The 19,695-nt window shown below is 50.8% G+C and overlaps 2 protein-coding genes across 4 annotated transcripts; one reads left to right on the top strand and one right to left on the bottom strand.

Moving 5' to 3' along the window:
• Positions 1-8: 8 nt before the first annotated feature.
• niban1b (niban apoptosis regulator 1b) lies at positions 9-9,921 on the bottom strand. Of its 3 annotated transcripts, XM_062482526.1 has the most exons (15): positions 9,452-9,921; positions 7,707-7,837; positions 6,776-6,907; positions 6,464-6,578; positions 6,188-6,343; positions 5,153-5,268; positions 4,644-4,736; positions 3,908-4,070; positions 3,634-3,827; positions 2,840-2,986; positions 2,242-2,343; positions 2,030-2,137; positions 1,736-1,847; positions 1,467-1,592; positions 9-1,388 (listed from the first exon to the last, which is right to left on the bottom strand). In XM_062482526.1, exons 1-15 carry the CDS (start codon positions 9,501-9,503, stop codon positions 241-243), a joined length of 2,895 nt encoding a protein of 964 aa, XP_062338510.1. In that variant the 5' UTR covers positions 9,504-9,921; the 3' UTR covers positions 9-240. The 3 variants fall into 3 exon arrangements, with proteins under 3 accessions (XP_062338510.1, XP_062338511.1, XP_062338509.1); XM_062482525.1 differs by having other exon boundaries at positions 10-1,592; positions 9,452-9,919; XM_062482527.1 differs by lacking the exons at positions 7,707-7,837; positions 9,452-9,921 and having other exon boundaries at positions 9-1,592; positions 6,768-6,893.
• A 447-nt stretch (positions 9,922-10,368) lies between these two features.
• Positions 10,369-17,070, top strand: rnf2 (ring finger protein 2). The gene is made up of 7 exons (XM_062482530.1): positions 10,369-10,495; positions 11,343-11,439; positions 11,770-11,930; positions 12,169-12,384; positions 14,947-15,213; positions 15,300-15,471; positions 15,902-17,070. Exons 2-7 carry the CDS (start codon positions 11,353-11,355, stop codon positions 16,001-16,003), a joined length of 1,005 nt encoding a protein of 334 aa, XP_062338514.1. The 5' UTR covers positions 10,369-10,495; positions 11,343-11,352; the 3' UTR covers positions 16,004-17,070.
• The last annotated feature ends 2,625 nt before the right edge of the window (positions 17,071-19,695 follow it).

The following is a 19,695-nucleotide window of genomic DNA, read 5'->3' as shown; positions in this document are numbered from 1 at the left end:
TGTTTTCACTGAGAACTTTATTTGTAATTTTTTATTACGGAACAAAATTGACGTCAGTACGGAGGGGTTTTACGCTTTTTTTTTTATTTTTTTACATATATATAATATATATAGAAGTCTAAAATTGTACAATTGTTACGTTGATGGTTAAAGACAACATGAACGTGGCCAGGTCAGGTGGTGATGTTGCCGCAACAACGCTGTGGGTTGAGGCTGTGCAGTTGCCATGACAAAGCCGGGTCAGACTGTGTTGTTGCCTTGGGGACGCCTGTACACCAGGTCCTCCACCTCTATCACCTCCACCACCAGCTCTCTGATCTGCTTGATACTGTCCAATGGGGAGGATGGCTCCTCTCCCTCAGAACCGGTCTCTCCTGATTGGACCGTACCACTATCACTCATGGGGAATTCAGAATGGACTGTACCACTTTCACTCATAGGGGTGGTTTCTTGGACTGCATCACTATCACTCATGGGGGTGTCAGATTGGACCGTACCACTTTCACTGGTGGGGGAAGTATCTTGGACCGTACCATTATCACTCATGGGGGTATCAGATTGGACCGTACCACTGTCACTCATGGGGGTGTCAGATTGGACCGTACCACTGTCACTCATGGGGGTGTCAGATTGAACCGTACCATTATCACTCATGGGGGTGTCAGATTGGACCGTACCACTGTCACTCATGGGGGTGTCAGATTGGACAGTACCACTGTCACTCATGGGGGTGTCAGATTGGACCGTACCACTGTCACTCATGGGGGTGTCAGATTGGACCGTACCACTTTCACTCATGGGCGTGGTATCTTGGACCATACCACTGTCACTTTTGGGGGTGGCATATTGGATCGTACCACTGTGCCGTGTTTCAGGGTGTGCTTTAGGAGGGTTAAGGTACACTGCTCTGTCAGTAGCTTGTCTCTGGCCAGTAGGGGGCGCATTGGCAGACAGGGAAGCAAGACTGTCAGTCACTATGTCAATGACATTACATCCTGTAGGAATGACATCACATCCTGTAGCGATGACCTCACATCCTGTGCGTGTCTCTCCCACAGCAGAGGGAGCTGCTGGAATCTGGTCCTGAGGTGAGAACTCAGGGAGGGGGGCTGGGGGGGAGGCAGGGGAGGGGCTGGGGTCAGACAGCTCCTCAGACTTGAGAGAGGCAGGCTGGAGGTCAGAGGTGGGTTGAGGACAGGAAGGGATAGAGACAGGATCAGGACTAGGGTCAAGACTAGGGTCAAGGTCAGGATTAGGACTGGGGCCAGGGCTGAGGTCAAGAATAGGGTCAGGGTTAGGACTGGGGTCAAGACTAGGGTTAGGACTGGGGTCAAGACTAGGGTCAGGGATAGGACTGGGGTCAGGGATAGGGTCAGGGCAGGGGTCAAGTCTGGGTTTTGAACCGAGGCTGGGGTCAGGGTTAGGACTGGGGTCAGGACTGGGGTCAGGGTTAGGACTGGGGTCAGGGATGGGGTCAGGGTTGGGGTCAAGGCCAGGGTCAGAGTAGCAAGACAAGCTGGTCTGACTGATGGCTTGGTTGGAACTGTCCACCTGGAGATGGTTGTTCTTCTCACTGACTGCTGCCAGCATCACTGGAGGAGAGAGAGAGACATTCAGACAGACAGCCATGAGAGGGGAGAGAGGGAGGGAGGGAGAGGAGGGAGGGGAGGGGAAGGAGGGAAGGAGAGGGGAAGGAGGGGGGGAGAGGGGAGGGAGGGAAGAGGAGGGAGGGTACCCTTGTCGATCTCCTTGGTGATCAGGCAGAGTAGAAGGTCTTCATACACGTTCTCCACCTGGATGAGCTGGCTGTAGTCAGCAAAGATAAACTGCTCGAACTTCTGCAGCTCCTGTAACCACGACACCAACGATCCATCATCAACAACCACAACACAACCTCAGCGCACCACAACACAACCTCAGCGCACCACAACACAACCTCAGCGCACCACAACACAACCTCAGCGCACCACAACACAACCTCAGCGCACCAGACACATGGTGATGGAGGGAGGAGAGGGTTTTCACATACAGGTTTACAGGTGGGCGCCAAGTTCCTGCGTAGGACAGGAAGTGTGATGTCAGTCAGAGCTTCCTTTAGGATCCTCTTCAGAGCCAAGCGGCTGTCGTGGTCATACAGCTGTCACCGTGATAACACAACACACGTCAATCGCTATGACAGCACACTTCAGACACAGGTTGGCTGTATATATTATCAAATATATAATGTGTGTGAGTGTGTACCTTGAGCACGCGCAGCTTGATCTTCTCCACAGTAGAGCTCCACTGAGCTGGTGGCTCTGACTGGACCAGTAGCTCAAAGGTGTGAACAGCACTTTCCATCAGCTACACACACACAAGTATATAAATATACACACACAGAGAACCATTTTTCCAGACTTTCTGCATGTCAGTCTATCTGCATGTCTATCTGACTGTGTGATCAGACCTGCTGCATGTCTATCTGACTGTGTGATCAGACCTGCTGCATGTCTATCTGACTGTGTGATCAGACCTGCTGCATGTCTATCTGCCTGTGTGTCTATCTGTCTGTGTGATCAGACCTGCTGCATGTCTATCTGACTGTGTGATCAGACCTGCTGCATGTCTATCTGACTGTGTGATCAGACCTGCTGCATGTCTATCTGACTGTGTGATCAGACCTGCTGCATGTCTATCTGACTGTGTGATCAGACCTGCTGCATGTCTATCTGCCTATGTGTCTGTCTGTGTGTGATCAGACCTGCTGCATGTCTATCTGTCTGTGTGATCAGACCTGCTGCATGTCTATCTGACTGTGTGATCAGACCTGCTGCATGTCTATCTGTCTGTGTGATCAGACCTGCTGCATGTCTATCTGCGTGGTGTGGATGAGCCGCTGGCAGTTGGAGTATCTGAATCTCTGGCGGAGGTCTTGAAGCTTCTCCCTCAGCTGCTCCACCGGCTGGTAGCACTGCTCCAGACTGGCAGAGGAGAGGGGAGACACTACCTGGAGAGGAGAAGAGGAGGGGAGGAGAGGAGGGGAGGAGGAGAGGGGAGGGGAGGAGGAGGGGAGGAGAGGAGGGGAGGGGAGGAGGAGAGGGGAGGAGGGGAGGAGGAGAGGGGAGGGGAGGAGGAGGGGAGGAGAGGAGGGGAGGAGGAGAGGGGAGGGGAGGAGGGGAGAGGAGGAGGGGAGGAGGAGAGGGGAGGAGGAGGGGAGGAGGACAGGAGAGGAGAGGAGGACAGGAGGAGGGGAGGAGAGGAGAGGGGAGGAGAGGGGAGGGGAGGAGGGGAGGAGAGGAGGACAGGAGAGGAGAGGAGGAGAGGAGGAGGGGAGGAGAGGGGGACAGGAGAGGAGAGGAGGAGGGGAGGAGGACAGGAGAGGAGAGGAGGAGGGGAGGAGAGGAGGGGAGGAGAGGAGGGGAGGAGGAGAGGGGAGGAGAGGGGGACAGGAGAGGAGGAGGGGAGGAGGAGAGGGGAGGGGACGGGAGGAGGAGGGGAGGAGAGGGGAGGAGGGGAGGAGAGGAGGAGGGGAGGAAGAGAGGAGAGGAGGAGGGGAGGAGAGGGGAGGAAGAGAGGAGAGGAGGAGGGGAGGAGAGGGGATAAGAGGTACAGAAGGGAAGAGGAGACTCCCTCCCCCCTCCTTCCTCCACTCACCATGGTGACCTGCTCCGGCCCCCCCTGCGCCCCCTCTCCCAGTGCGAGGCATGCGGAGGTCATCCCCTCCTCCAGGTGGCGCCGCAGGGCCAGGAAGCCCCCCCTGACGCCCCCCCTCACCTCCTCCAGGAGGGATGGCAGGCAGGGGGCCACACTGGTGCTGCACACACGCTCCGCTGAAACAAACACACACTCTGGACACACACACACACTGTTGACACACACACTGGGAACACACTCTGTGACAGTGTGTGTGTATATGTTTGTGTGTTACCTGACAGCTTGTCCTGTAAGAAGGCTCGCGAGGCCAGGATCTGGTCAAGGTCGGAGCGTATGAGCGTCTGATTGGCCAAGGCCGTTTGGCGACACTCCTCCTTCAGGGCCTCTAGCCCCGCCCCCAGCTGCTCCTGGACCAATTGGTACGCTGCCTGCACTACCTGCAAACCAGGGGGCACCATTGCCTCCACTGACTGATGGGTTTATCCAAAGTGTATACGTAAGTCTGTATACATGTGTGTGTGTGTGTATGAGTGAGTGTATGTGTGTGAGTGTGTGAGTGTATGTGTGTGAGTGTGTGTGTGTGTGTGTGAGTGTATGTGTGTGAGTGTGTGTGTGTGTGTGTGTGTGTGTGTGTGTGTGTGTGTGTGTGTGTGTGTGTGTGTGTGTGTGTGTGAGTGTGTGTGTGTTTGTGTGTGTGAGTGTATGTGTGAGTGTATGTGTGTGAGTGTGTGTGTGTGAGTGTATGTGTGTGTGAGTGTATGTGTGTGAATGTGTGTGTGGTGTGAGTGTATGTGTGTGAGTGTGTGTGTGAGTGTATGTGTGAGTGTATGTGTGTGAGTGTGTGTGTGTGAGTGTATGTGTGTGTGAGTGTATGTGTGTGAATGTGTGTGTGGTGTGAGTGTATGTGTGTGAGTGTGTGTGTGTGAATGTGTGTGTGGTGTGAGTGTATGTGTGTGAGTGTGTGTGTGAGTGTATGTGTGTGTGTGTGTGTGTGTGTGTGTGAGACTCACAGACGTCCACAGCCTCCTCCTGCCTCTCAGTCTGGGCAGCAGGTCAGTCTGGAGGGACGGGAGCAGATCCTCCATCACCAGGTTAGACAGCACCTACACACACACATATGCATATATACACACACGTGTTTGTACAGTAATGTGTGTGTGTGTATGTGAGTGTGTGTACCTGCAGGTCAGAGCCCAGTTCCGGTGTGTATGTGTGTGTGTGTGAGTGTATGTGAGTGTGTGTACCTGCAGGTCAGAGCCCAGTTCCAGTGTGTGTATATGAGTGTGTGTACCTGCAGGTCAGAGCCCAGTTCCAGTGTGTCTGTGTATGTGAGTGTGTGTACCTGCAGGTCAGAGCCCAGTTCCAGTGTGTGTATATGAGTGTGTGTACCTGCAGGTCAGAGCCCAGTTCCAGTGTGTGTATGTGAGTGTGTGTGTGTATGTGAGTGTGTGTACCTGCAGGTCAGAGCCCAGTTCCAGTGTGTGTATGTGAGTGTGTGTGTGTATGTGAGTGTGTGTACCTGCAGGTCAGAGCCCAGTTCCAGCTCCCAGCACTCGTAGTGGTGTTTCTCCTGCCTGTAGAAGAGCAGGGCTCTCTGCAGGGCCAGCACCTCCCCTCTGGGGCCCTCACGCCAGCCTGGGGACAGGGGCACAGCAGGGGTTACAGCGTTGCACTGCACGTCACAAGGTCACAGGTAGCTGCTTTAACCAGCTACGCCACGGGACAGCTAGCTGCTTTAACCAGCTGTGCCACGGGACAGCTAGCTGCTTTAACCAGGTGCGCCACAGGACAGCTAGCTGCTTTAACCAGCTACGCCACAGGACAGCTAGCTGCTTTAACCAGCTGCGCCACGGGACAGCTAGCTGCTTTAACCAGCTACGCCACGGGACAGGTAGCTGCTCTAACCAGCTACGCCACGGGACAGCTAGCTGCTTTAACCAGCTACGCCACGGGACAGCTAGCTGCTTTAACCAGCTGTGCCACGGGACAGCTAGCTGCTTTAACCAGGTGCGCCACGGGACAGCTAGCTGCTTTAACCAGCTACGCCACGGGACAGCTAGCTGCTTTAACCAGCTGCGCCACGGGACAGCTAGCTGCTTTGAGTTTTTTGGGAGTTTTTCCTTGTCTTCCTTGAGGGTTTAGGTTGGTTGAGGGGCAGTTAATTTGATTTGATTTAACCAGCTACGCCACGAGACAGCTAGCTCCTCCATGGTGCGGTTGGGCGGTATTGATGCTGAGGAGAGTTTCAGCAGTTGAGCTGTGTGACGGTATGCTGGGGCAGGAAGCGTGTGTAGCTGTGGAGGAAGTGTGGTTAGGGTTGAAGGAGGACAGAGTCAAACTGAACCAGCAGCTAACCGCTGGCTGTGAAGTAATTTCCTGTCAGGAAGTCGGCCGAGAGCAGTCGTATTATTGGCTGGTTGCCACGGCAACCAGAGAACAACAACATGATGCAGCAGAACGTTCTAGAGTGGATGTGACAGCAGAGGAGAGCATGACTCACTGTCGAGCTGGTTGTGTGTGTGTGTGTGCGTGTGTTTGTTTGTGTGTGGCATACCAAGATTCTGGTGTCTGATGCAGGTGTTTAGGATGGACAGAAAGTGGGCTTGTTGCTCTTCCTGTCTGAAGGAGAAGAAGATGTCTGGACTGTAGGGGAGACACAGGAACACAGGGAACCATCCTGCAGGAACCACAGACTGGGTCTCCTTCACACCTACACACACACACACAGCATCAACACACAGACACACACACACAGGACTAGATACACTAGAAACAGCTACACCCCTCAGTACCCGCCCCCCCACCCCCCCACCCCGCCACACACACACACCGTTGGGGTCAGGAAAGACCCTGTCCAGCAGAGCAGAGTATGTGTCCTCTGAGGTCATCGCCGCCCCTCCTGTTAAACTCTGACTGTGTCTGGCAGGGGTCCCTCTGCTGAAGCTCTGGAGGGGGAGGGGGGGGGGAGGGAGGGAGGGAGGAGGGGGAGGAGGGGGGGAGGGGGAGGAGGGGGAGAAGAGCAGAAAGAGGAGAAGGGAGGGAGAGAAGAGATCCATAACATTGTTTCATAATGTATTCTTATTCAATTATTCTGTAATAATTGCACATGTTGGCAGAGAGAGATGAGAGACCACCTCGGTACCTCCTGGGTGTCGTGGAGTTCCAGTGTGTGGTTTCCCCTGACAACCACAAACTTCTCCTTCCACTTCCTGCTGTCATCACACTGGCAATTCACACTGTTGTGGTACAACAACTCCTCTGAGCCCCTCGTCTCCTACACACACACACACACACACACACACACCATACACACATTATTAGTATAATGTCACCATTTATCAGACGCTTTGACCTAACATACAAGGGGAATTTTAACCTGTGACCCATAAATCTGCTGTAAATGTTCTAACCATGGAGCCACGCCCATCCCCCAGTGCCTCAGGTATAGAGGTTTATACAGTGACTGCTCAAAAAAACTCGAAACAGAAATTTGTCCCCCCAAAAACTCTTCAAACTTCACTAACGCCTCATGAAGGAACACTAACGCCTCATGAAGGAACACTAACGCCTCATGATGGAACACTAACGCCTCATGATGGAACACTAACGCCTCATGATAGAACACTAACGCCTCATGATGGAACACTAACGCCTCATGATGGAACACTAACGCCTCATGATGGAACACTAACGCCTCATGATGGAACACTAACGCCTCATGATGGAACACTAACGCCTCATGATGGAACACTAACGCCTCATGATGGAACACTAACGCCTCATAATGGAACACTAACGCCTCATGATAGAACACTAACGCCTCATGAAGGAACACTAACGCCTCATGATGGAACACTAACGCCTCGCGATGGAACACTAACGCCTCATGATGGAACACTAACGCCTCGCGATGGAACACTAACGCCTCGTGATGGAACACTAACGCCTCATGATAGAACACTAACGCCTCGTGATGGAACACTAACGCCTCGCGATGGAACACTAACGCCTCGTGATGGAACACTAACTACTTCCTGCTTCTTCATGAGGACGCCTGTGGCCCCACCCCTTACCTTGGGAGTCAGCAGCTGGTCCCGCCCCTCCCTGCGAGGCTCCGCCTCCTCCTGCAGCAGCTGCACCCTGGCCTGCAGGGCCTGCTGTCGGTAGTGAGGACTGAAGTTCTTCAGCTTCGCCTCCGCATGGCCTAGACACACACACATATATAAAACACATATATGTGTGTGTATTTATATATGTTGAGGGCAGAGTTAGAGAGATAGACACACTGTGTTTGAGGGCAGAGTTAGAGAGATAGAAACACACTGTGTTTGAGGGCAGAGTTAGTGCAGATATGAGACCTTGTATATAACCACATTAACTCTTATCTCTCATGATCCTTACAGCAAAGTGGATTTATTTTCAACCCCTCCTTCTCTCTCCGTCTATCTGTCTGTATCTCTCTCTTCCTCACTCTCCCTCTCTCTCCCTCAGTCATTTAGCTCTCTCTCTTCCTCCCTCTATCTCTCTTCCTCTCATCCCAGCAGAGACTGGTGATAACAGACATAATATACTATTTGTGGTTTGGGTTTACGTAACATCAGGATGTTGATATTCTTGTGGGGACATAATTTAGTCCCATTCAAAATCCAGTTTTCTCTAACCACTAACCCTTGCACTAACCCTAAAACTATCAGAACTAACAAACACCGAACCTGGTTTCTAACCCTAGTACAACACTGGTCCCTTTCTCCTCAACCCAACCTTTAATACAAATATAATACAAATTCTAACCCTAATTTAGACCATACACAACTCCAGACAAGTATTTTCCAGCTTTCAGCTGCACAATAAGGAATGTAAGCCACAGGAAATGCTCTGTCTTTCTCTCTCTCTCTCTCTCTCTCTCTCTCTCTCTCTCTCTCTCTCTCTCTCTCTCTCTCTCTCTATCACACACACACACTGCAGCTGGGCTGGAAAGGGTCACACGGCTGATGAGGTCACTATGGCAGCAGCTCAAACAGCCATCACCCTGCTCTCTCTCTCACACACACACACACACACACACACACACACACACACACTCTCACACAGTCACTCACACACAGTCACACACACAGTCACACACACTCATACAGAGGAGAGGAGTTGGCTGACCCACTAAACAACTCAGGGTTTCCCATCTGTAGAATCTGTTTTACTGTTTACTCCCTTAGAGACCTGTACTAGAGCCAGGGAGAGAGGGGGGGGGGGGAGAGGGGTTGAGAGAGTGGGGGAGAGAGAGACAGAGAGGAAGTGGGGATGACTGAGAGAAAGAGGGGAGTGGGGAGGAGAGAGAGGTGGACAGAGAGAGAGGAAGTGAGGAGGACAGAGAGAGAGAGAGGAAGTGGGGAGGACAGAGATTGAAAGATGAAGGACTCTTTGAAGATCATCTTCACATATCTGAACTATTTATGTTGCATAACTCAATTATGTTGCAAGTAACCACACATAAACACACTATAAATGACCAAATGTCCCAAAACACAGGATATTACACAATTTTAGACAATAATGTCAGTGAGGAACACGGTCATATATTCCTGCCCGCCTGGCCTTCTGTCTTTTATGAGTTCATCGTCTCACAGGACTCGGTAGTTAAACTGGTTCTAAACTTCGACTTCAAAACTTTCAAATGACTGCGATCTTTTCTCATTCATAAAACATTTCCTCAATATTCTCACACTCCCTTTCGCCTCTTGTAAACAGATCCCGCTGCAGAGAACTGACACATGAAGGTTTTTGACGAACGGCGTGTCGGGGAAAGTGCACATTTACCTACCTTTAATGTAGTTTGCTTTAGTTTCGTCCAGAACACTAGAAGAGGCTCCCATTTTTGCACAACCGGCCTTAGGCCTACCCCGGTTCCCCTTGAGCCGCTGAATATGTAGCTAACCCGCCCGTAATAGCAGAAAGGACAGCCGCTCTCTGGTGTTGTGGTCTGGATGGAGCGAGCGCACTTAAGAAAACGGTCAGAGAGGCGCGCGCTTGAATATGAGAAGCCTTCTGAACGGTGCGGATGAGATGAGAACTTCCTCAAACTGAGTTGGACCCGCCTGCACGTTCTCTAGGGCACTTATAGACCTCTTGATCTCATATATTGAGTCTGAAAGTCACTTTCAGGCCGTTAAACGCTTAGCGTATATTGTGTGTTTGGCTAAACATGTATAGGTTCTCTGGGTAATATCTCATAACACTTACAACCTATTTGACTTAATATTTTTATGTAGGCCTATGTGTATGTGATTTTATGTAGGCTGTGTATATCTCCAATTAGGCCTATGCGAGGCTATAGCCTACTTCAAATTAACTTAAAGTGTGCTTCTATTCACTTGTGTTGATAAAACCGACAGGTGTTACGCCAGAAAGTGATTAGGTTATCTGACAAAAACTGATTCCCGTCCGTTTTTTATTACAGTCTACATCAGTTTCTCTCTGGAACGCAGTCATGAAAACACATTCGCAAATACCATAGACATAAATGTCTATGGTGATTGCAAAGGTAGCCTATGTCTTTGTGAAACTTTGACTTTTCTATCTGAATTGTTAGGCTCTTCAATCGTGGCAAAATAAGTGTTTGCAGCATGACATCAACGTGATTAATATTTCCGATGTAAGTGTTTGGTAGGATATGTCCAACACCGTAGTTTAGACCTAGAAACTAGAGTGTAGCCTAATTAACATGGAACGACACTGGCACTCCGTTTTTTTTTGTGGCTACGGTCCTAATTCCTACGTTTCCCAAACACCACTGCGAAGCCTGAAGCCGCCATATTGCAGTCGCCAGAACGCGCTGGCTATTTCTCTGTATCCACAACACAGAAATGTAAGTAGCAATGAAAGAAACGCATTTATATATATGTTACCGTTTTGCATTACAAACCTACCATTATAGTTAACCGAGTATTGGTCTGCCAACGTTATTGCAAATGACCAGTCTTCAAAATCTCGTCAATGGCTGTAATAATAGTCAGCTTAGCAATTAGCTAGGCTAGCTACCTAGCATAAGCCTCCTAGCTAGTCTAGGTTCTGTTTCCAGACAGTCTTGTATTTGCGTTTTCGGGTCATAATAACGAGTTAAACCTTATCTATTACTTGTGTATGTTTTAAATCACTGGTATTTTCCCTGTGTTAAAATGATGTTAAACTTGGGCACGTTGTTTTAAGCCAATTATTTATTGATATTTTATTAAACACAAAGACAAAGATAAACTGGCAAGCTAACGTCACGTCGTTAGCTGTCGTTAGCTTGTCCGCGGGTGCTGTTATTACATTAGCTGTCTGCCGTCAATGTTTTGGTCGCTAGCTGGCTAGCTAGCTACTCAAGTTAATCAGACGGTGGTTCATTAAATCTCAAGGGAACATAAATAATTAGCTCAAAAGAACAAGATGAAAAACACATTTAAAAAGCATGTTTTAAAATCTAAACCTTTAGAAGGCTTGCTGCCTTGTAGTCAGTCTTTCAGTCATTGTTTTGGATGTTGTTTTTAGCTAGCGAGCTAGGCTAGCTTAGCTAGCCAGTCAACACACAGCAGCAGCATTAGCACGCTTGCTACGTAGTGACAAGCGCTGAGCGCTACTTTGATTCGACAGTCAACAGTGGCATGCTAGTACGTTTCGGTTGCAGTCGGGTAGTTGTACAGTAACGTGCATTTTTTCCCCCTTCGTTCCAGAACCGACAGGATGACACAGACTGTGCAGACGAACGGGGTTCAAGCCCTCAGTAAGACCTGGGAGCTCAGTCTGTACGAACTGCAGAGAACGCCGCAGGTACGTCCGCAGTGTGCATGAGGGGAGTCACGCTAATCCACCTGATGGGACTCCGGTGCTGGGGTTAACAGTACTGTATGATGGGGTGTTCTGGGTAACAGCGAGAATGTGCTGTACGGTGTTGTGCTACTGTGTGTTGTGATAACTATGCTACTGTGTGTTGGGTCTAACTATGCTACTGTTTTGTAGTGTTGTGTTATGTTGTGTGGTGTTCTGATGTGGTGTTGTGTCTAACCTGTGGTGTTCTGATGTGGTGTTGTGTCTAACCTGTGGTGTTCTGATGTGGTGGTGATGTGTGTAACTGTGCTCCTATGTTGCCCCGTCCTGCAGGAAGCCATCACAGATGGTCTGGAGATCGCGGTGTCTCCTCGCTCCCTCCACAGCGAGCTGATGTGTCCCATCTGCCTGGACATGCTGAAGAACACCATGACCACCAAGGAGTGTCTGCACCGCTTCTGTGCCGACTGCATCATCACCGCGCTGCGCTCCGGGTGAGAGGAGGGAGGGTGGGGCGGAGAGAGAGGGGGAGGTAAAAGGAGAAAGGGTGGGGGGGAGAAATTGAGGGTGGGAGAGGAAAGGAGAGGGGGAGGGAGAGTGTGTGTTTGTTTACATGAACGTGTGTGTTGTAGGGACAACACAATCAGCACCTGCATCCATCCCCCACTCCCTCTGGCCCCCCTCCCTCCCCCCCAGTTCTAACCCTCCTGATTGCCTCTTCCTGCGAACCAGGAACAAGGAGTGTCCGACGTGCAGGAAGAAGCTGGTGTCGAAGCGCTCCCTGCGTCCAGACCCCAACTTCGACGCCCTGATCAGCAAGATCTACCCCAGCAGAGACGAGTACGAGGCGCACCAGGAGAGGGTACTGGCGCGCATCAGCAAGCACAACAACCCGCACGCGCTCAGCAACAGCATCGAGGAGGGGCTCAAGATACAGGCCATGAACAGGTCTGGGTCCCCCCGCGCTCTCCTACATCCTGCTCTCTCTCTCCTCCTACATCCTGCTCTCTCTCCTACATCCTGCTCTCTCTCTCCTCCTACATCCTGCTCTCTCTCTCTCCTACATCCTGCTCTCTCTCCTACATCCTGCTCTTTCTCTCCTCCTACATCCTGCTCTCTCTCTCTCCTACATCCTGCTCTCTCTCCTACATCCTGCTCTCTCTCTCTCCTACATCCTGCTCTCTCTCTCTCCTACATCCTGCTCTCTCTCTCTCCTACATCCTGCTCTCTCTCCTACATCCTGCTCTCTCTCCTACATCCTGCTCTCTCTCCTACATCCTGCTCTCTCTCCTACATCCTGCTCTCTCCTTCATCCTGCTCTCTCCTACATCCTGCTCTCTCTCTCTCCTACATCCTGCTCTCTCTCTCTCCTACATCCTGCTCTCTCTCTCTCCTACATCCTGCTCTCTCTCCTACATCCTGCTCTCTCTCCTACATCCTGCTCTCTCTCTCTCCTACATCCTGCTCTCTCTCTCTCCTACATCCTGCTCTCTCTCTCTCCTACATCCTGCTCTCTCTCTCTCCTACATCCTGCTCTCTCTCTCTCCTACATCCTGCTCTCTCTCTCTCCTACATCCTGCTCTCTCCTTCATCCTGCTCTCTCTCCTACATCCTGCTCTCTCTCCTACATCCTGCTCTCTCTCTCTCCTACATCCTGCTCTCTCTCTCCTACATCCTGCTCTCTCTCTCCTACATCCTGCTCTCTCTCTCCTACATCCTGCTCTCCTCCTTCCTTCCATCCAGCTGTTCTTTCCATCCCTCTATTTCTACCTCACTGTCCTGACCCCCCTCACTGTCCTGACCCCCCTCACTGTCCTGACCCCCCTCACTGTGCTGACCCCCCTCACTGTGCTGACCCCCCTCACTGTCCTGACCCCCCTCACTGTGCTGACCCCCCTCACTGTCCTGACCCCCCTCACTGTGCTGACCCCCCTCACTGTCCTGACCCCCCTCACTGTGCTGACCCCCCTCACTGTGCTGACCCCCCTCACTGTGCTGACCCCCCTCACTGTGCTGACCCCCCTCACTGTCCTGACCCCCTTCACTGTCCTGACCCCCCTCACTGTGCTGACCCCCCTCACTGTCCTGACCCCCCTCACTGTGCTGACCCCCCTCACTGTGCTGACCCCCCTCACTGTGCTGACCCCCCTCACTGTCCTGACCCCCCTCACTGTCCTGACCCCCCTCACTGTCCTGACCCCCCTCACTGTCCTGACCCCCCTCACTGTGCTGACCCCCCTCACTGTGCTGACCCCCCTCACTGTCCTGACCCCCCTCTCTGTGCTGACCTCCCTCACTGTCCTGACCCCCCTCACTGTCCTGACCCCCCTCACTGTCCTGACCCCCCTCACTGTCCTGACCCCCCTCACTGTGCTGACCCCCCTCACTGTGCTGACCTCCCTCTCTCCTCTCCTTCCCCCTGGGGCCAGCAGGCTGCTGACCTCCCTCTCTCCTCTCTTCCCCCTGGGGCCAGCAGGCTGCTGACCTCCCTCTCTCCTCTCCTTCCCCCTGGGGCCAGCAGGCTGCTGACCTCCCTCTCTCCTCTCTTCCCCCTGGGGCCAGCAGGCTGCTGACCTCCCTCTCTCCTCTCCTTCCCCCTGGGGCCAGCAGGCTGCTGACCTCCCTCTCTCCTCTCCTTCCCCCTGGGGCCAGCAGGCTGCTGACCTCCCTCTCTCCTCTCCTTCCCCCTGGGGCCAGCAGGCTGCTGACCTCCCTCTCTCCTCTCCTTCCCCCTGGGGCCAGCAGGCTGCTGACCTCCCTCTCTCCTCTCCTTCCCCCTGGGGCCAGCAGGCTGCTGACCTCCCTCTCTCCTCTCCTTCCCCCTGGGGCCAGCAGGCTGCTGACCTCCCTCTCTCCTCTCCTTCCCCCTGGGGCCAGCAGGCTGCTGACCTCCCTCTCTCCTCTCCTTCCCCCTGGGGCCAGCAGGCTGCTGACCTCCCTCTCTCCTCTCCTTCCCCCTGGGGCCAGCAGGCTGCTGACCTCCCTCTCTCCTCTCCTTCCCCCTGGGGCCAGCAGGCTGCTGACCTCCCTCTCTCCTCTCCTTCCCCCTGGGGCCAGCAGGCTGCTGACCTCCCTCTCTCCTCTCCTTCCCCCTGGGGCCAGCAGGCTGCTGACCTCCCTCTCTCCTCTCCTTCCCCCTGGGGCCAGCAGGCTGCTGACCTCCCTCTCTCCTCTCCTTCCCCCTGGGGCCAGCAGGCTGTTGACCTCCCTCTCTCCTCTCCTTCCCCCTGGGGCCAGCAGGCTGCTGACCTCCCTCTCTCCTCTCCTTCCCCCTGGGGCCAGCAGGCTGCTGACCTCCCTCTCTCCTCTCCTTCCCCCTGGGGCCAGCAGGCTGCTGACCTCCCTCTCTCCTCTCCTTCCCCCTGGGGCCAGCAGGCTGCTGACCTCCCTCTCTCCTCTCCTTCCCCCTGGGGCCAGCAGGCTGCTGACCTCCCTCTCTCCTCTCCTTCCCCCTGGGGCCAGCAGGCTGCTGACCTCCCTCTCTCCTCTCCTTCCCCCTGGGGCCAGCAGGCTGCAGAGAGGTAAGAAGCACCAGCTTGATCACGGCAGCGGCGCCGAGGACAACAGCTCCCACTGTAGCAACGCCTCGGTCCATAGCAACCAGGAGGCGGGGCCCAGCATCAAGCGAACCAAGACGTCGGACGACTCGGGGCTGGACATGGACAACGCTGCGGAGAACGGGGCGGTGGAGCTGGCACTGGACGGGGCGAGCGAGATAGAGCTGGTGTTCCGCCCTCACCCCACCCTCATGGAGAAGGAGGACCCTGCCCAGACCAGGTCACACACCTCACACACACACACACACACACCTCACACACACACTCCTGACACTAACACACCACTGGTCTCTCTGTCTGGTGCAGGTACATCAAGACGTCGGGTAACGCCACGGTGGACCACCTGTCTAAGTACCTGGCGGTGCGTCTGGCTCTGGAGGAGCTGAGGAGGAGCCAGGAGAGCAGCCCAGCCAGCGTGGACGCAGCCAGCGAAAAGCAGTACACCATCTACATCCCCTCAGCCAGCCAGCAGTTCACCGTACGCTCTCTCACACACACACACACACACACCCCATCTACATCCCCGCAGCCAACCAGCAGTTCACGGCTCGCACACCTCTCATTCTCTGTAAATATATCATTATATTTAAAGAATCTGTATTGATGTTTAGAATCTCCCTTATTCTAATTATGTGTTGCTCTCTTCATCTCTTTCTCTTCCTCCCTGCCCCCTCTTCTTCCTCCACCATCTCTCCTCTTCCTCCCTGCCCCCTCCTCTTCCTCCACCATCTCTCCTCTTCCTCCCTGCCCCCTCCTCTTCCTCCACCATCTCTCCTCTTCCTCCCTGCCCCCTCCTCTTCCTCCACCATCTCTCCTCTTCCTCCCTGCCCCCTCCTCTTCCTCCACCATCTCTCCTTTTCCTCCCTGCCCCCTCCTCTTCCTCCACCATCTCTCATCTCTCTCACCAGGTCCTGAATGGTTCATTCTCTCTGGAGCTGGTCAGTGAGAAGTACTGGAAGGTCAACAAGCCCATGGAGCTGTACTTTGCCCCCACTAAGGAGCACAAGTAGAGCAACTGACTGGAACAGACTCACATCCCTCCCTCTATCTCCCTCTCTATCTCCCTCTCTATCTCCCTCTCTATCTCCCTCTCTATCTCCCTCTCTATCTCCCTCTCTATCTCCCTCTCTATCTCCCTCTCTATCTCCCTCTCTATCTCCCTCTATATCCCTCCATCCCTCCCTCTATCTCCCTCCATCTCTCTCTATCTCCCTCCATCTCTCCCTCCATCTCCCTCTCTCTGATTCTCTCTCCCTTCCCCCACCCCCTCCCTCTCTGGAGGTCAGCAGAGGTACTACAGTCTTACTGAGAGCCTACATGACTCTAACCTGGGACCCTAGCTGTCATCCATCACTCATCATCCATCCTTTAGCTGTCATCCATCACTCATCATCCATCCTTTAGCTGTCATCCATCACTCATCATCCATCCTAGCTCAGCCTGTCAGAAAGCTGTCGGTGTTCATGGTGCGTGACCACAACGGTTGTTTGTGAAGTGCCTCAGAGGAGCTGTGTGTGTGTGTCAGGTGGTGCTCCTGTAGGGTCCCCTATCACCATGGTTACCCGGTAGGTTTTCTGGTGGGTAGTGGCTGCCTGAGTGGTGTTTTATATATCTCTTTTGTACAGGGGGGGGGGGGGGGGGGGGGGGAGGAGGGGGGGGGGGGGGAGGGAGGGTGGGGAGAGGTTGAGGGGGGGTTGGGTTGGGGTGTCTATGGAGATTTACCTACATGTACGTACGACTTTCTTTTTATGAAATGTTTTTGTTTTTGCCAACACAGCCCCAGTGAGTTCAGGAGGAGGAGGAGGGGCTAGTCAGAGGGGGCGGGGCTAGTCAGCACCACACACCTCCATCACCTTCACCCCCTCGAGTGTGTGTGTGTGTGTGTGTGAGTGTGTGTGTGACTGAATAAGAGGCTGAAGTGTGTTCTCTCATATTCTCCACTGAAAATACTTTTTAGAGCATGTTGAGTTTTTAGTTGAGCTAGTCTTCAACGTAAATATAATTTTTTGTTGTTTGGGGAAAACTGTATACTGCATTATCTGTTTGGGAAAATAAACAATTTGTGTGTCAACATTAATTCAGTGTGCTTCAATATGCTCGAAGTTTGTGTGTGTGTGGATAGTTTGTGTGTGTGTGGATAGTTTGTGTGTGTGTGGATAGTTTGTGTGTGTGTGTGTGTGGATAGTTTGTGTGTGTGTGGATAGTGTGTGTGTGTGTGGATAGTGTGTGTGTGTGTGGATAGTGTGTGTGTGTGTGGATAGTGTGTGTGTGTGTGGATAGTGTGTGTGTGTGTGGATAGTGTGTGTGTGTGGATAGTGTGTGTGTGTGGATAGTGTGTGTGTGTGTGGATAGAGGAACCCAACTGTCCCACCAGGAAAGCCTCAACCAAGGGTCTAAAAAGACATTTACCTTTTATCAGTTTTATTTATAAGTCGAGTTTTATAAGTCCAAGAGCAAAAATTGAGCTGTAAGAAGATTTTTATAAAGCTAATTATATAATCTGCTGCGCTTTCTATTAACACTACTAGTTGCTGGATTAATCAAATGTCTTAATCCACATCTGAATCCAGGTGATCTTGAACCAAAGTACAAACACACAAACAAGTAGTAAATGTTTAAAAATCTTTTAATTTCAGTGTGTGATAAAAAGTTAATTCCAGTGTTAGATTCCCACTTACAGCTGAGGAGTTGGACAGACTTGACCACTCTGGTCAAGCGCCCATCTGGGTTTGAACATACCATAGAAAAACAGTCATTCAAGGTTTTTGGTTTACCTGAACTGAACTGGTGATCTGTGTGCGTGGGCTGTTTCAACGAGTCGATCTTCACAATATTGACTCTCGTTCTCTAGCTCTGCTTCTCCTTCACGTTGGTATTTTTTTATTATGCAAGAAAAAATACAACAAATAAGTAGCCACATACATAACAAAGAAGATACATTTTTAAAAAATATATAAAAAATAAATAAAAAATAAAAAGCCAGATAATGCATAATTAAGTCAAAGTAAGTTATATTTCTTTAGGATAGCACATGTTTTCCCTGCTTTTGTATTTAAAATGTTGCATAAAGACATAGTGTACATGTTAAAGTCATTAATAAAGTGTGTGAAATTTGGCTTGGACAATGACCACTTACATTTATGAATATGAAATTTACCCATCAGAATCAGTAGTTGGATAAAATAAATACAATCCGAATCAACATCTGGATTGATAAAATAAAAAATTATATCAAAGCTATTTGTTATAACATGACCTGTTATGTTATGAATATGACGAACCAAAGCAGACCAAAAGGATTTAGTATAAATACAATTGCAAAACAAATGAATGATAGTTTCATCCTCAGTAACACAAAAAACACATTTGGGATCAATATTCAGTTTAAATCTCTTATTCAAAAGGTGTGTCACTGGATATATCTTGTGTACAATTTTAAAGGACACTTCTTTAACTTTGTTGGTAATGCAAAATTTGTTAGAAATCTTCCAAACTTTCGTCCAGTCTATATCTTCAAAAACAGAAGCCCAATAAAATCTTGAATTCGGAAGGGATGATGCACACACTAAATTCCGAATATATTTATTACAACACCTTTATTTCATAATATTAAACTTACCTAAAAATATGTCAGATGTGGCATACGTGGAGTATTGTGTAGGTGAAACATTTCTGAGAAGCGCTAAAACCCCAAGTGGTATCGCATCAAACACAGTAGCATATTCTTTAGGAGTTACAGGTAAGTTGAATTTGTCCAGAAAATCTTTATAAGAAAGTAATATGTTATTGGCATCTAACAGTTGAAAAACATAAATTATATTGTTATCAAACCATTTGGGTAAAAATAATGATTTATTTTTGTATTTAATATCCTTATTATTCCAAATCATATATTTGTGTGGTGAAAAGTTATGTTTGTAGGCCAGAGACCAAGCCAACAGTGCTTGTTTATGAAAGTTGGATAGTTTAATGGGGATTTTAGTAGTATCAAAGTTACATTTTAAAAGGAATTTCAGACCACCGATTGTTTTAAATATATATTTTGGGAAGATGTGCCATATGCTGTTTTGATTCTTAAGGTATCTAATAATCCACAATATCTTAAAAGTATTTTTTAGCGTATTTATATCTAAGGCTGTCGGTCCTAAGTGTCCGGCGTGTTTTCAACAAAGCCTCAACAGTAAAGGGCCGCCGGTGACGTCAGCTCATGTGGGGCGGGGCGGTGCAGGTGCTTGATTCGATTCATTCGATTCGATGCATAATAGCTAATAGAGCTACATTAGGCAACACAATCGCATGCATTTGCCGCCTGAGGCTCAGTGGATTGAGAGAAAGACAGAGAGAATCTTTTGCAACTAAGTTCTCTCATTCATGCTAATAAAGCATTGTTGAATTGAACTTAGTGGAAGAGAGACCGAGAGGAGTGGGGAGTGGGAGAGAAAAAGAGATCAATGAAGTTACCAGTCTGGTAGACTATAAATCTGCCTTTCCCTTCAGAGAAACTGGCTGATTCCATAACATCTCATCTGATGGGGTTTAGTTATTCATGTTTGTGTGTTAATGTAGTGTGTGTCTTTGGGTGTGTACGTGTTTAAGGGTGTGTTTGTGTGTTTTAGGGTGTGTATGTGTGTGTTTTAGGGTGTGTGTGTGAGAGGGCCGTGACAGGTGCAGATGACAGGTACTAGTTGAGAAGCTGACAGTC

This window comes from Osmerus eperlanus, chromosome 16, assembly GCF_963692335.1.
Source record: "Osmerus eperlanus chromosome 16, fOsmEpe2.1, whole genome shotgun sequence".
NCBI lineage: Eukaryota > Metazoa > Chordata > Actinopteri > Osmeriformes > Osmeridae > Osmerus > Osmerus eperlanus.
Note: the sequence above shows the minus strand (reverse complement) of the source record. Positions and strands in the feature narration are given on the sequence as shown.